Source organism: Mixophyes fleayi, chromosome 1 (genome assembly GCF_038048845.1).
Source record: "Mixophyes fleayi isolate aMixFle1 chromosome 1, aMixFle1.hap1, whole genome shotgun sequence".
Classification (NCBI taxonomy): Eukaryota; Metazoa; Chordata; class Amphibia; order Anura; family Limnodynastidae; genus Mixophyes; species Mixophyes fleayi.
In genome coordinates this window covers 143,170,631-143,184,375 of record NC_134402.1, presented here as the reverse complement: position 1 = coordinate 143,184,375, position 13,745 = coordinate 143,170,631, and the positions used below count along the sequence as shown (strand labels likewise).

Genomic DNA, 13,745 nt, shown 5'->3' with positions numbered 1-13,745 from the left:
CCAATGACAGTTTGATGTCTCTCCCACAGGCCATAACATCAAACTGTTCATATGACTGCCGTTTTCTTGCTGCAGTATACACAGAAACAGTAGATGAAAAGCATTGCTCATACAACGGACCATATTGGAGGCACCAGGAGATAGGTACAGATATTTCACTATGTCCTGCCCATAGGCAAGTAACATGATGAATTATTGTTTTATGTGAGAGAACGGCTTTTAAAATATCTCCAATAGAAGCAAATTACTAAATGAAAAGCTGTAGTGGTAACCAATACATGGACAATTTTATCAGGATCATCCACCCAGGGACTATTGGTCCAGATTTATGTTCTATTTGCAGATGAACAAAAAGTCTTGCTAGAATGGCAACAATAAAACCATGCATGGCTCAAATGGACAATATATCTTTTGGACATAAAAGCAATATAAAGCACTTTATTTCACAGGCACACTGCCATCCATCAAAACTACTACCACTAGTACAAACAATGGGACTACTGAGCTGGCACCAAGCAAAAATAATAACGACAAAATTAACTAAAACCTTAAAACAACTTTTGTTGACATCTCTTAGGAGCAATGATATACAGCCAGAAGCATCTGCCTTGCAATGGATGAGCTGTAAACCTTTGTTACTGTGCATTATTCCCAAGGATGGATGTGCAAGACACTAACCAGCACTGCTCATAACAGACACTTATTGCAGAGCTTCTCATATGAAGCAGTCATTACAATTCAGGACCCATAGAGCTGTCATAGACAAAACACTCAGGCAGCTTAGTTATAACGTCAACATAAAAATTATACCAAATACATGAATTGTAATTTAGGGTTTTAAAGAATTTAGCATGGTATTGTGTACGAGTGATACAACAGGTCACATAAATGTGTAATGCACAAGTACTTTATTGATTTATTTCAATTGAAAGCTGCTAGGGGATATTACTACGTTTGTTTTTGTTTTGTTTTTTTAAATCAAGTGTTCACAGCTGAAGACCAATTAAAAATGCTATGGTGTTTCTAAATGTATAAACATTGAGAACTGCATTTATTAAAAAAATAAAGTAATAAAACATACAAAACCAACTAAAATGTATCCAAAAACACAGTACTGATGAAATCCCAAAACAAAAAAAGCAAACAAGAACAAAACAAAAAAAACAACCTTTGCCAAATCACTGAGGACTGAGACTTTAAATAACTAGCTGCCACTATCCTACTTCTCCAACTGAACCATAGGCCTGGGAGTATGAATACACCATCACATGAACAGTAACTTTCAGAGGACTATAAGTAGCAGAACAAGAGATCTTACCCTAAAATTAGGAGACTGACAGCAACTTTATTGACTGTACAGAAAAAAGGATATATTGATCTTACAATGCTTTAAATTACATAATGCTTTTCTGCTATGCCAAAAAACAAATGCGAACAAACTACAATGGTATCATCTTAATACAGCTCAGTGGGCAGCATAAATAGCTATTCTGCATTTCAAAAGCAATCATAACTTTTGACATTACCACGAACAAACTACAGCCGCAGTGGGCAACGGATGGCCCGCCAAACCTTTACTTACAGCCCCCCAGCTGGCTGCTCCCGATCTTATGAGAATGGGGGCAACTGACTTCCGAGGTCACATGGCCTACCCGGAGGAGGGAGTGCACTGGGCTCTCCCTAATTCCTCTGTGAGGTCCCTTTGAAAAATGAAGGTCCACACACCTCTGTCATGTTGCTCCACACTGAGAAACAGGCTTTAACTTTAATAAGAACATGGTGTCAAAAACACCCGCAGGACTGGCTCTATTACAAAGAGGCAATCTTGACTAAGATAATCAAACATTTGTGATTCGTGGACTAAATTGAGGAGCCATGTCCAGATGCAGCGGTAGCTGCAAGCATCTCCACAACTACACTCAATGGACAATTACTGAATTATTATTACCACACGGAAAACAGCGATCTGTCAGGGCACTAATGTCATCAACGTATCTTTTGGCTAAATAGGAATGACAAATTTGACCAATCGAATGTGAAGAAATCTAATACAATATTAAATCATATAGGAGCACTAGCTGACTGCACATTGTTGCACATTGTTGTAGAAAACATTTTAAGAACACAACTAATATTCATGATAATGCAGCCTATCAATTCAATCGTAACCAGTGACATCATTTTGTGAAGTACAGACTGGTTTCTATTCCACCCACAAAATGGCTGCCTTCACTGAGTAAGAAATACTAATGAAAACACTTGCGCAAATTGAAACTCAAACAAATTTCCATGTAAAAATAATTAGAGGTTTTACTGAATTTTCTGTGATGAAAAACAAAAGAACAACATGTTGAACTATTTTAAAAACAGTGTTTTCATACTTGTGTTTGTTTACAATACAATAAATATCATGCTGTGGGGAGTTTTCATGGTTTTATTAAGTTTCTTTAAGTTTTCCGGCTAGCCATAGGTAGTTGAATTGTTTTGGTCGGTTTAGCTATGATGTTTGTAAAACAAATGTTCGCTACAGTAAAAAAACCCAAAAAAAAACATTTGCCTTGCTTATTTTAGACATCAAATCTGCCACTATTTAAAGGTAAATAATATACTAAGGTATTAATTATAGACATTGTCAGTCCAAATATTTAATCAATACTATTAATGGGAAAGCAATCGTAATTCCGGGAGATTACACTAGAAAAATGCAACTTTAATATCATTCGACCGGCAGATACAAAAAAATATAGTCTATTTTTTATTTCGTTTTTTTAAATTGAGTTTTGCCTTTAAGTGAATTCCCACTTTTGCGCATATATATATATATATATATATATATATATATATATATATATATATATATATATATATATATATATATATATAGTCATCAGTTATTTAAATAGCACCAGCAAATTCTGTAGCGCTCCACAATTGGGAACAAACAGTGTAATAAAACATTATTAGGTAATACAGACAGATAGGTAAAAGGCCCCTCCGTGCGCGTGTATGTGTATGTGTGTATATATATATATATACACACACACACACATACATATACACACACATACACACACTATTTTGAGGTCATAAAAAAAATTGTTGTCTGATTAAAGTAGGAACATTTTAGCTAACAACTAACTACTTATGTAGGCTAAACAATTTCCTAAAGTAGTGTAATAAGCCTATCTAAAGAATAAATGTGTGCCAAAAATAAGAAGAAAAATGTGCAACAGTGAAGGGTGTGGAGCTTCATCTCGAAATGCACTACTGGATTGGATGTCCTCTTCATCCTGTTGGATCGTCATTCTGAAAGTATATCCTTCTCTGTCAATCTCCAGCCTTTTAGCTTAGTATACAAGGTATGACATATAGTGTATGCCAAGGTTAACTCCAGTCATTTGAACTGCTTTACCTAAAGCCAAGTAAGAGTGGGGAATACGTATTTACTGAGTACCTACAAAATGCTAGAGATAAATATATGCATTTAGGTAAGTAGATAATATACTACTTTATTCCCAGCATCTGTCAATAAACCTCTCTTGAAAAGTTGTGATTATTTTAATAGGTGTTGACTGTAACAGGCATGAGCTATCGCTAATCAGTTCACTGTTACTATTTTGCATTCTCAACAGAGATGCAGTATTTTATTATTTATTGTTTATTAATATTGCACCATTCATATTACACATTGGATATGTAGTCACATCAGACCCTGCCCCATTGGAGCTTACCATCTAAATTCCCTAACACACCCACACGGGTTACACTAGTGCGTATTCAGATGTAAACTGTAAGAGACCATACATATGTGGGGTTTTTTTTGTACATTTAATCCATGTGCAGTGAATCCCAGTGTGGGCTTTCATTTTCCAGAACAGCAAGCCCAAACTGTATTCACTGCACATTAGTGAGGCCATGGTTATGCTCAGATGAGAACGGTGCAGATAGACTGCATCACTGAGACCTCACCTCACCTCACCTCTGGGCAACGATAGTAGATTTTGTCGCTGCCTTTTGACTAATAAATATGGTAATCACTGCAGCAACACTGTAACAAGTCACAGCCACTGTCTTACTACTGCTCATTTACATACATTGGATTTATGTGCAAAATTGATACTAAACCACTTTGTACCAACCAGTCAACAAGCAGCTTATGATAAAGATAGTAAACAACAAAGTGTATGCCCCATTTCACCAACACTCCCTTGCAATGCTGATGATTTACTAAATAGTCTGTAGACATACAGTAACCCATAGCAACCATTCAGCAAAATTCCAGTATCAGTCCAATACAAGTCAGACTGATTATTGTGGCTTGCTGCACAACTGCAGACATTTATAAAATCCTAGCAAATTCTGCAACACCATTTAATCCGAGAAATTTATTTGAGGACAGCAAGTTGTGGCTTAGTGGAGCTTACAATCTAATTGTTCTACTATCAACACACAAACACAGGGTAAATTTAGTAAGAACACAATCTTTGAATTGTGGGAGAAAACTCAGAGAGAACATACAATATCGATGCAAATAACATCCTAGCTTGGAATCAAACCCAAAGTCCTAGCACCGTTAGACCATAATAACAATTACTGTGCCACTGCGTTAATAAATAGTCTTCATTTTGCATAATTGAAAGTGACCAATGCTAGTTTGTTTTTTTTTGTTTTTTTTAACAGGAATCCATACTAGTGCACAGTGATTCATAACCCAGCACCTTCCAGGTAGTTCTGGCACTTCATTTGAAAACATATACAGACGGAATTCTGCCAGAAAATGAACCTATGCTCATTTTGATTTCCAAATGTTGCACTGTTATAAATTTGGCATGGTTTCACCTAAACACAATGCATTTACCACTATAATATCTGGAAGGAATATTTACACCATACAAAGTTGAAGTTGTACTACAACAGTGTTGGCTAACCTGTGACACTCCAGATGTTGTGAAACTACAAGTCCCAGCATACTTTGCCAATATATAGCAGCTTATCGCTGGAAGGGTATGCTGGGACTTGTAGTTTCACAACACCTGGAGTGTCACAAGTTAGCCAACACTGTACTACAACAAAACAAAAACAAAAAAGTGGGTGTTTGACAATTAAGCAATCTGTTGTCAATTATAATGTACACGAAGAGGGTCCTTCCAACGTCCTCTTCACGGACACCATAATCAGAGAATTACAAAAAAAAGTCAACATTTTAACTATGTAGACCTCAGCTGCAACACTTTTAGCACCAATTATACCTTTTCCTTTTTTATGTAAATGCGAAAATTAAATCTGAACTCAGACCTTTGCAATACATCTTAGTAAGGTAAGTTAGCATCTAGACAATTTTTTTTCACTGGTCATCTTATATCTTGAATGTTTTTAACCACAAAAAAACAATTAATGTCACCGTCACAGCCTCTTCATCCACCGCCCTCTACCCCATTCCCTCTCTTTCTAATATGTAAGCAACATGACTTCATGTTGCGTATTCATAAAAGAGCTCAGCAAGTAAAAATGTATCCTGACTTTTCAAAGGTATGAAGTGTCAAAGCTGAAAATATCACATATCAAAAAAATTATACATTGGCATATGTTTTGTTACCAGCCCCACTCTCAGGTCATGTGATAAATTACTTTGTATACAGCAGATGTGTTAGTACAGTGGATTCCACTTTTACATGTATATTATTAATGTCCTTACATAAACTACCACAATCTTCTCTTCAGCAGAAATGGCTATAACTGCAAGCACTGTGCACGACATAGCTGGTTGAACCCTACATAATGTACCACCTGTAGAAAATACATTATAGATTTTTTTTTATATAGTTTTCAGAACCATACAATAAAATATACTAACATTATCAGAGAAAATGCTATAACATTCTGACTCAATATGGTACAAGCCTATGCTCCACAGAGGAATAAGATCAAAAGCCTTCTGTGATGTGGTGTTCATGTACAGTATCTTAAAAAACAATGTTGTATAACATTTGTTATGACAACAATCAACATCTTACCACTTAAAATCAGAAATCAATTTTTGAATGTGGGTTACATATCATCCACCAAATATCAGTTATTGAAATTCACTTTACCATATTGAAAAAAAAAACTATGTATTCAAAGTACTAATAATTTCACATGTTAATTAGCCTATGTGTCCATATCCTTCTGTCAATGCACAATAAATATCAGAGTATCCTGTAATGCTATTAGTTAACCAAGGAAATACAAGAGCTAAAGCCGGCAATATTACTTCCAATCATCTGCACTTTTCGTGGTTGGCTAATCATAATCATTATGTAGGTAAGCAAGGTTTTAATAATGATTAGATAAAGTTGTTCAGCCAGTTTCAATGCTTTTTTATTTATTATTTTTTTTACAGTATATAAACATGACTCCAGGTCATAAGAAAGTTGCTTTCTCAAAGCATGACATTTTCAATATTGATATAGTGAGGTGTAATTATATACATAATTCCACATATAAGTCCTACATTAATTTATTGCTAGCCCACACAGGATAATAAGCACAAACCATATCACGTGATATAAGAACAATCTTACTTTAAAATGTTCCTAATATTAGACTTCTAAAATGCTACAAAAAAATGAAAATAAATACTTGGTATTTAGCAAAGATCACAAACATAGTACTACAAAGATCTCAGACTACTCATATATGTACCTTCACTTGCAAAATGTGTGAAATGTGGCATTGCTCTTACTTGCAGCCCTCTTAATACTACTCTGAAATTTACAATCTCAGGATTGGTGGGCTAGATCATCTCCATATCAGTTTAATGATATTACATGTAAAAATCACTGAATTAACGCTTATCATAAAAACAATATAAATCTTTTGAGAAAAATTGTGGAATAAGAAACACTTGCAACATTAAGGGCTATGTAATAACAATATTGTATTGGAGGCCCCTGCTGGCACCTTTGGGGTTAAGAACAAAAGCTCAAAAAGTGTTTAAGTACAGTATGTATAATACTGAAACAGGTCTCTGGAGGAAACTCCAATTTGAGGACATATTGACTGCAGGCTTTTCTGGAGTAATACAGCTTCCTCGAGGGCATATTTTCAATCCCTTGGTGCAAAATTCTGTATCACACTGTAATAACCAATAATTCATATAATTATAAAAAAAAGCTATAGGAAATAAAACCACAATCATTTTTGTTTTTATTGAAATAGATATTTTTCATTTGATGTGAAGCAAACTATTTGATCTTAATGATAGATCATCATCACATGTCATTATGGAGCATAGGAATGTTATTATGCTGTGATAAAGACAAGTATCCTCTTAAAGGAAGAAAATGGACTAGAGTCAACACCACAAAATATGTGGATCTATTTAGCATCCATTATGTTTTGCCCTGTAGACATATTGATATGATTATAAAATTGGGACAGCATTGTGATAGATTATAGACACAAACTGTAAGGATACCGAAGGCAATCGCAAAAAAAATATTAAAGGCCACACAATAGGGAACAAATCGGCATAAATCAACATACAGTCTGCCACCCACACAGATCTACGATGTCATTTCTACAGCATTGTAAAGCTGCACACAAGAATGATGCAGAATTGTGATAGTTTCCATTTTGTAGATTAGAGAATGAGCATCTAAGATCCTCCCCTTACAACCTAACACCACCCCACCCAATGCCAAGCTAATGATTAATTTCACTGGTGACTAAAATGGGCTGCTTAGTAGCTGGCTACCCCTCACCTTAGCGAATGGCCAACACTGCAGAGGACGTACCCTGCAGAATTATAAAATAAATCAGTCTGCTTATAGCAGCAAACAGCCCATGATTTTAACTATGGTATGTGCTTACTCTACGTTGAAATCCCTTATGTGCTTGTCGCTTGATATGTGAGAGGTGTATTAAAAAGAAGGAAGTAGAGGCTGCGCAAGGATTGTGCAGTCCCCGGCTCCCACCTCTCTACACCCCCCCCCCAAATACTGCAATGTAAAACTGAGCCACAGACTCACAGCTCACTGTGGGCTGCAAGAGACAGTCGAGACTGCAACGACCCCCCCTGTTCCAAAAACCCCATATGCTGAATAATACAGCGATCTAAACACCCTGACAGATTGCACCATAATAAAACACAACACACAAATTAAAACACCTCCATTTGCCGCAGTTACCTTACCTTTCACCGCCCTATCCAACGTTGACAACTTCGGATCAATCGCCTTGTGTTCAGACATTTCCAGATGGAGTGTGCACTTCTTGCAAAAAGAGAGGCTGTCAATGGATTAAATGTCTTTAAATCCGGGTTTAGTGATAAAGTTTTGCCTTTTTTTTTCTTTTCTCCTGTTCCTCAGATATGATTCACCAGCATCAAGAAAAAAAAATATGTATATCAACAACCCTCCCCCCCAAAAAAATAAAAAAAAAATTGACACAGATTGCTGCAGTTAGCACTGAAATGCAACAGCCTATCTCTAGACAGAGACACTGCTACACTGTATTCCCTGACTGCCTCTGCTTTACACGCACTCACTCTCTCCCTCTCTCACACAAACACACACACACATACATACATGCAAAGGCACTAACACTCTCTACACCATCAGATCTCAACCTATCCTCAGCCCAGTTTGGGTTACAACTCTTGTCCCTCCCCTTGCTCCCGGACTCCCAGCTGCTATTGGCTCAGCAGTGACATCAATCAATAGAAGGAACCCTTTCAGGTATTTTCCTTCCCTAACCCTCACTGGTGTTACTATGGCTCTCTCTCCTGTCACTTTGGCTGCAGACTAGGAAGTGGAGGAGGAGTGGGAGGAGGGAAGCGGAGTGTTGAGAACAGCCTGGCAGGGAGAAGCCCCACTAATGATTCCTTTGCAGCAAACAGACAACTGAGGCAGGATGCTTGAGTATGTGAATGCGGGTTGTTAACTAGTCATACATTGGAGGCTCTGTTAGGACTCTGGATTGGCCGACTACAATCCACTCCTTATTGGCTTTCACACACGTACTGCTCTGTTCTCTTCCTGCCGGATTATATATGGTGGCTGCTAATAAAGCTAAACAGTGTAGACGCTACACTGTAGCCTATCAAGCCTGTGTGACGGAATGTAATGATTACATAATCGCCTATTTGTGACAGTGTTGCAATAATGTAGTAGCTCTTTCACTATCAGGAAATACATAGTTGCATAGGCCAAAGAGAAATACTTTAAAGACTGAAATGGGGGTCACTGAGGGCACCAGACATTCATCTACTAAACGAATTTGTCTGATTAACTGAATGTTGTTCTGCAGATCTTACCTGCATCTTTCTTTATATTGTATTTATTTTTCATTTATAAAAATATGGTGCATAGTTTTGTTTTTATTATGACTATAAACAAGCGTGTATATGTTAACTGTATTTTACAATAGATTTGTTTACGCTAGAGATAATTCTCTAACTATAAACATAACTACATTATTACACTAAATGGCTTTACAGTTATGTATTTGCAGTAACAATGACTAGTTTCAATCAACCTGAACATTACATTTTAACGCATCACCCACTATACAGTTGTAATAACATATATGCATCATTTTCCATTAGAATGGCTACCATTATTGCTGAAGACATTTTCTATTTCACTAGCTATGTTGACATTGATTTCTTACTTGCTATGCTGTCATTCAGTTTATTTTCCCCAGCACATGATTTATTTAGGTGTAAAGCTTGCTTTAAATTTATTCAGGTGTCCTCCTCATTCTATTATATTTATGTTCCCTTATATCTTTCCCATACTTTACTTGTGAGTACTCAGCTTGATGTCTCCCCAAATGACCTTTATGGACGTAATATTTTTCTGTTATCGTCTTTCTTAGGAGCTAAAAGTAAAAAAATTATCAAACTGCAAAATATCCATCATTTACCCTCCTTATTTCTCACCTAGATCCAGACTTTTCATCTGTAATCATGTTATATATATATGACTGTATTGTAGCTGTTTAATGATCTCTTTGCAAGGAGTGTATTATAGGAGCATTTTTATTATTGCTAATTAAAGTCACATTGGTATCTGTAAACATGAAAGAATGAATTTACACTTCTAAAACACAAACTTATGTAAATGGTGTTTTATTCCTGTCTCCAGAGCTGCATTGGCAGGGATGAGCTTTCTTTTCAATACTTTTGTTTTTTTTTATTGACGACAAATGATAGTAGCTTTATAATTAGTACACGATTGATCAGTAGAAATAGCATTATTTACCATACTTGCTGTTTCCGGTGAAATGTTTTCAGGTCCTTTCAGGTTCCAAGGAGTTAAAGAGTCGTGATCACAAAAAGTTCAAATATCAATCTTTTATTGCAAACAAGCAAAAATGTAATACTTAGCTTCGATAGTTCTCTTAGTAATACGTTTAGTCAGCAATTACCCAGGGTGTCTCTCTCGACACATGACTGGCTCCATTGCCAACAGTGCAGGATGAGGCACCTTCTGTCGCAGCAAAATCAGCTTCTATAGAAAGGAAACTAAGGGTGCCAGATGTCACTAATATATAAGGTATAAACATGATTAAGAACTCGTTATTGGTACAGGTAAGAGTATTAAACAGTTTCACTAATTCAACGCAGGTGCAATGACAATGAGGGCAGTTCAATGTACAATGGTAACATGGGAGATAATTACCTTGTAAAGTGTTGGAATGGAAATTGTCTAAACCAGTGGTAGGCAGCCTATTACATTTCAGGGGCCACATGTTTGGTCCTTTTACCTTCAAAAGTGCTGCACATTACCCTTAATCTCAGTAATAGGCTAAAACAATTTAATCAAATGAATAGACCCCTAACTATAATAGTATATCAACATGAATTTTAAACAAGTGCTGCAACCTATATAACAAAAAAATGTCATTAATGCTGGTGGCCACAGGTGACGGAGCTGGAGGTCACAGGTGACGGAGCTGGAGGTCACAGGTGACGGAGCTGGTGGCCACAGGTGATGGAGCTGGAGGTCACAGGTGAAGCCCCTGAGGATCAGTTATGGCCCATCATTGATCTAAACCATTTACTTCAGATAAATTTGCTTCAGATTCATTAGCTTGATGGTGTTGTAGAGTTAGTAACTCTTTCTCTTACTGGCCATGAATTGTGTTTTGATAATATGAATTTCAATCTAAGCGCAAAAAGTTAGCTTTATATTAACACTGGATTCTGATATTTTACGGTAAAATATATGTGAAGATTCACAACACTAGCTCCAGATGACAGCTGCCAGAAAACAGTTCACAATAACAGCTACGAACACTTTCTCTCAATTCCTGTAATCAGCATTCTGCTAAGAACCGCAATCTAGCTAGTCACCTCACCTGGACCACTACACAGCTTCTTTACTCTGCGATCAGTACTTCAGTGAAAAGGTCAAGTCAATCAGAACAATTCATCTCACCTGTTTGTAGCCTTTAATAAGTTCCTCAGTTCTAGCAAACATTTGCAGGAGCAAAGTTTTGTTTTGGATTTCTCTGCCTGTGCTTTGAAGAAGACTTGTTTTGTTTGACTGTAAATCATGATTCTACCTTTGCCAATCCTTCTACCTCAGCTGATTCCACCACTATTCCACCTTCACCAATCCCTTGACTTTGGCTTTGTCCATTATCATTCTACCTTCTACAATCCTTTGACTCAGGCTTGTACCTCATAACCAGTCCTTTCAGGACTAAGCAAACCTACCCCAGCCAAGCTCATGGGAGCTGCCAACTATGTGACATTATATTTTTAACATTTGCTACTTTTCGGCTGTATATATTAACCTAACATTACCACTTCTCTTTGTATTTAACTAGGGACTAAGTACCATGTTGCTTTAAATGCTCAGCTCTGGCTTGTCTGGGTTTTCCTTAGGTTTGAAGAGGGTGGCATTAGCTACTGGTAGCTACAAGCACACTGAAGTTGCAGACTAAGGGGTAGTGTGGGTGTTGCCCATAGCAAACAATCAGATTCTAACTATCCTTTATCTAGTATATGTTAGTAAATAATAAAAAAGAGCCTGATTGGTTGCTATGGGCCACACCTACACTTTTAGTTTTTAGAAGGTTTGATAAATCTACACCTAAGAGTTAGATAGCAGAAGGAACAGAATACCCTAGCAACACAGAAAGGGAAGTTTCCCTTTACAAGACAGCGCCGCTTTAAATTTAAGCTGTCATCTTGCCGAACTCGTGGGAGATGACAAAACCGGGGTATGATACATTTACCCCCAGGTCTTAACCTGTAGGTAGTGCTCTGATTTTATTTCCTATTTTATTTACTGAAACTTATTTGTGCAACACATTGTATGTCTTGGTATTAATTCTGGTAACTAAGCCTTGGAAGCATTTATCAGATTAAATAAATTTAATCTAGTGTATTCTCTATGATTCTTTGTGAATTTATGAAGCCCAGGGAGGGTCATGCTACATGTGTATATGATTTAAGTGTGAAACATTAATAAGTGGTTCTGGTGAACGTAAGGACACCATAATAAATCCTTCCTGGTGGCAGAAAAGCTGTTAAGATTGCTGTATCTAGGACAGGCTGGGCATTCGTGACAGCCGCTTTGCCTATTCCAGATCCTGCCTGCAAGAGGTTAACTTCTCATCATTGGACTTTGATCTTAATCACCAGTGTCTGGCCTTAATAAGACTGCCTGTTCCAGCAAATTGTTTGAGTTCATCATTTGTCTCTGCTGCTGGTCTCACTGAGAAATTCCTGTGATATGGTCTTGATTGTCCATTGGTATTTGACTCTTGTCCATTGGTATTTGACTCTTGTTTGTTCCATTATCTTGCACCTTTTCTTGTGACCCAGACCCCAGCTTCATTTCAATTTGTTATCACTAGTTTATTTAATAAGCAGTATTGTCATTTTAAACTCCATTTAATAATGTTCTCTGTTTGTGTTCTTCCATAATTTCTTTTTTTATATAAAACTGGCTGACTAGCTGACAGTAAAGAACAAAAAGAATGTTTTTTCCTATTGCAAAAACTGTGTGTGCGATGTAGAACTGTGAACAACAGTTCAAAATCCATTGTAGATTAAAACAACACCAAGAAAAACATATACTGTAAAAAACAGAATTACTTGTGACACACAGGATATCTCATTCTTATGGTCTGCACTATATTGGGAGAACAGGCAGAAAATGAAAAACTTGTGTTGCCAAACATAATCTGAACATAAAATAAGGGAGGGAAACACACAGCCCGTCGGACCATTACAAAATGTACCATAATAATGACTCAAATTCAACATAATTTCAGGGCATTTAAGAAATAAACCCAAAATGGAGAAAGGGGGTGCTTGGTTTGAAACGTAATGAAGCAGATAACAGTTGAATTTACAAATTTGGAACATTAGTCTAAGCATAGACTTTGAGCTTGCTTTATTTCTATAGAATAAGAAAAGGAACTCTAAGAACAAAACACCTTGAATCTTAACATTACCCTAAACTTTAATGAAACCACAACTAGATCCAAGTGAGAGGGGATAAAAAGTCCTCAATCATGTGTTTCACGCCACCATCTCCCTTTCACGCTTTAGGGGGTTTTCAATTAGGTTTCCGGTCCGCGGTAATGCACATTACCATGGAATCTGCGTGTTGACGGTAATATGGTGGTAACGCAATAATGCATATTTTCCTACGCAACCCTATGTGGTGTACACGAAACTCCATGTTATTGCGGTACCGTGGATTTGGGAAGGCATATAAGGACAGTTAGTGACAACTAGC

At 36.8% G+C, this 13,745-nt stretch overlaps 1 protein-coding gene across 4 annotated transcripts in view; it reads right to left on the bottom strand.

Moving 5' to 3' along the window:
- PPP3CA (protein phosphatase 3 catalytic subunit alpha) overlaps positions 1-8,871 on the bottom strand; it is a 185,133-nt gene extending 176,262 nt beyond the window's left edge. For 2 of the 4 annotated variants that reach the window (XM_075201144.1, XM_075201162.1), the window contains exon 1: positions 8,177-8,871. In XM_075201144.1, the coding sequence (XP_075057245.1) occupies positions 8,177-8,234 (58 nt within the window). In that variant the 5' untranslated portion in view covers positions 8,235-8,871. The remainder of the gene's footprint in view (positions 1-8,176) is intronic. The other 2 variants (XM_075201152.1, XM_075201170.1) reach the window with 1 other exon arrangement.
- Positions 8,872-13,745: the final 4,874 nt, after the last annotated feature.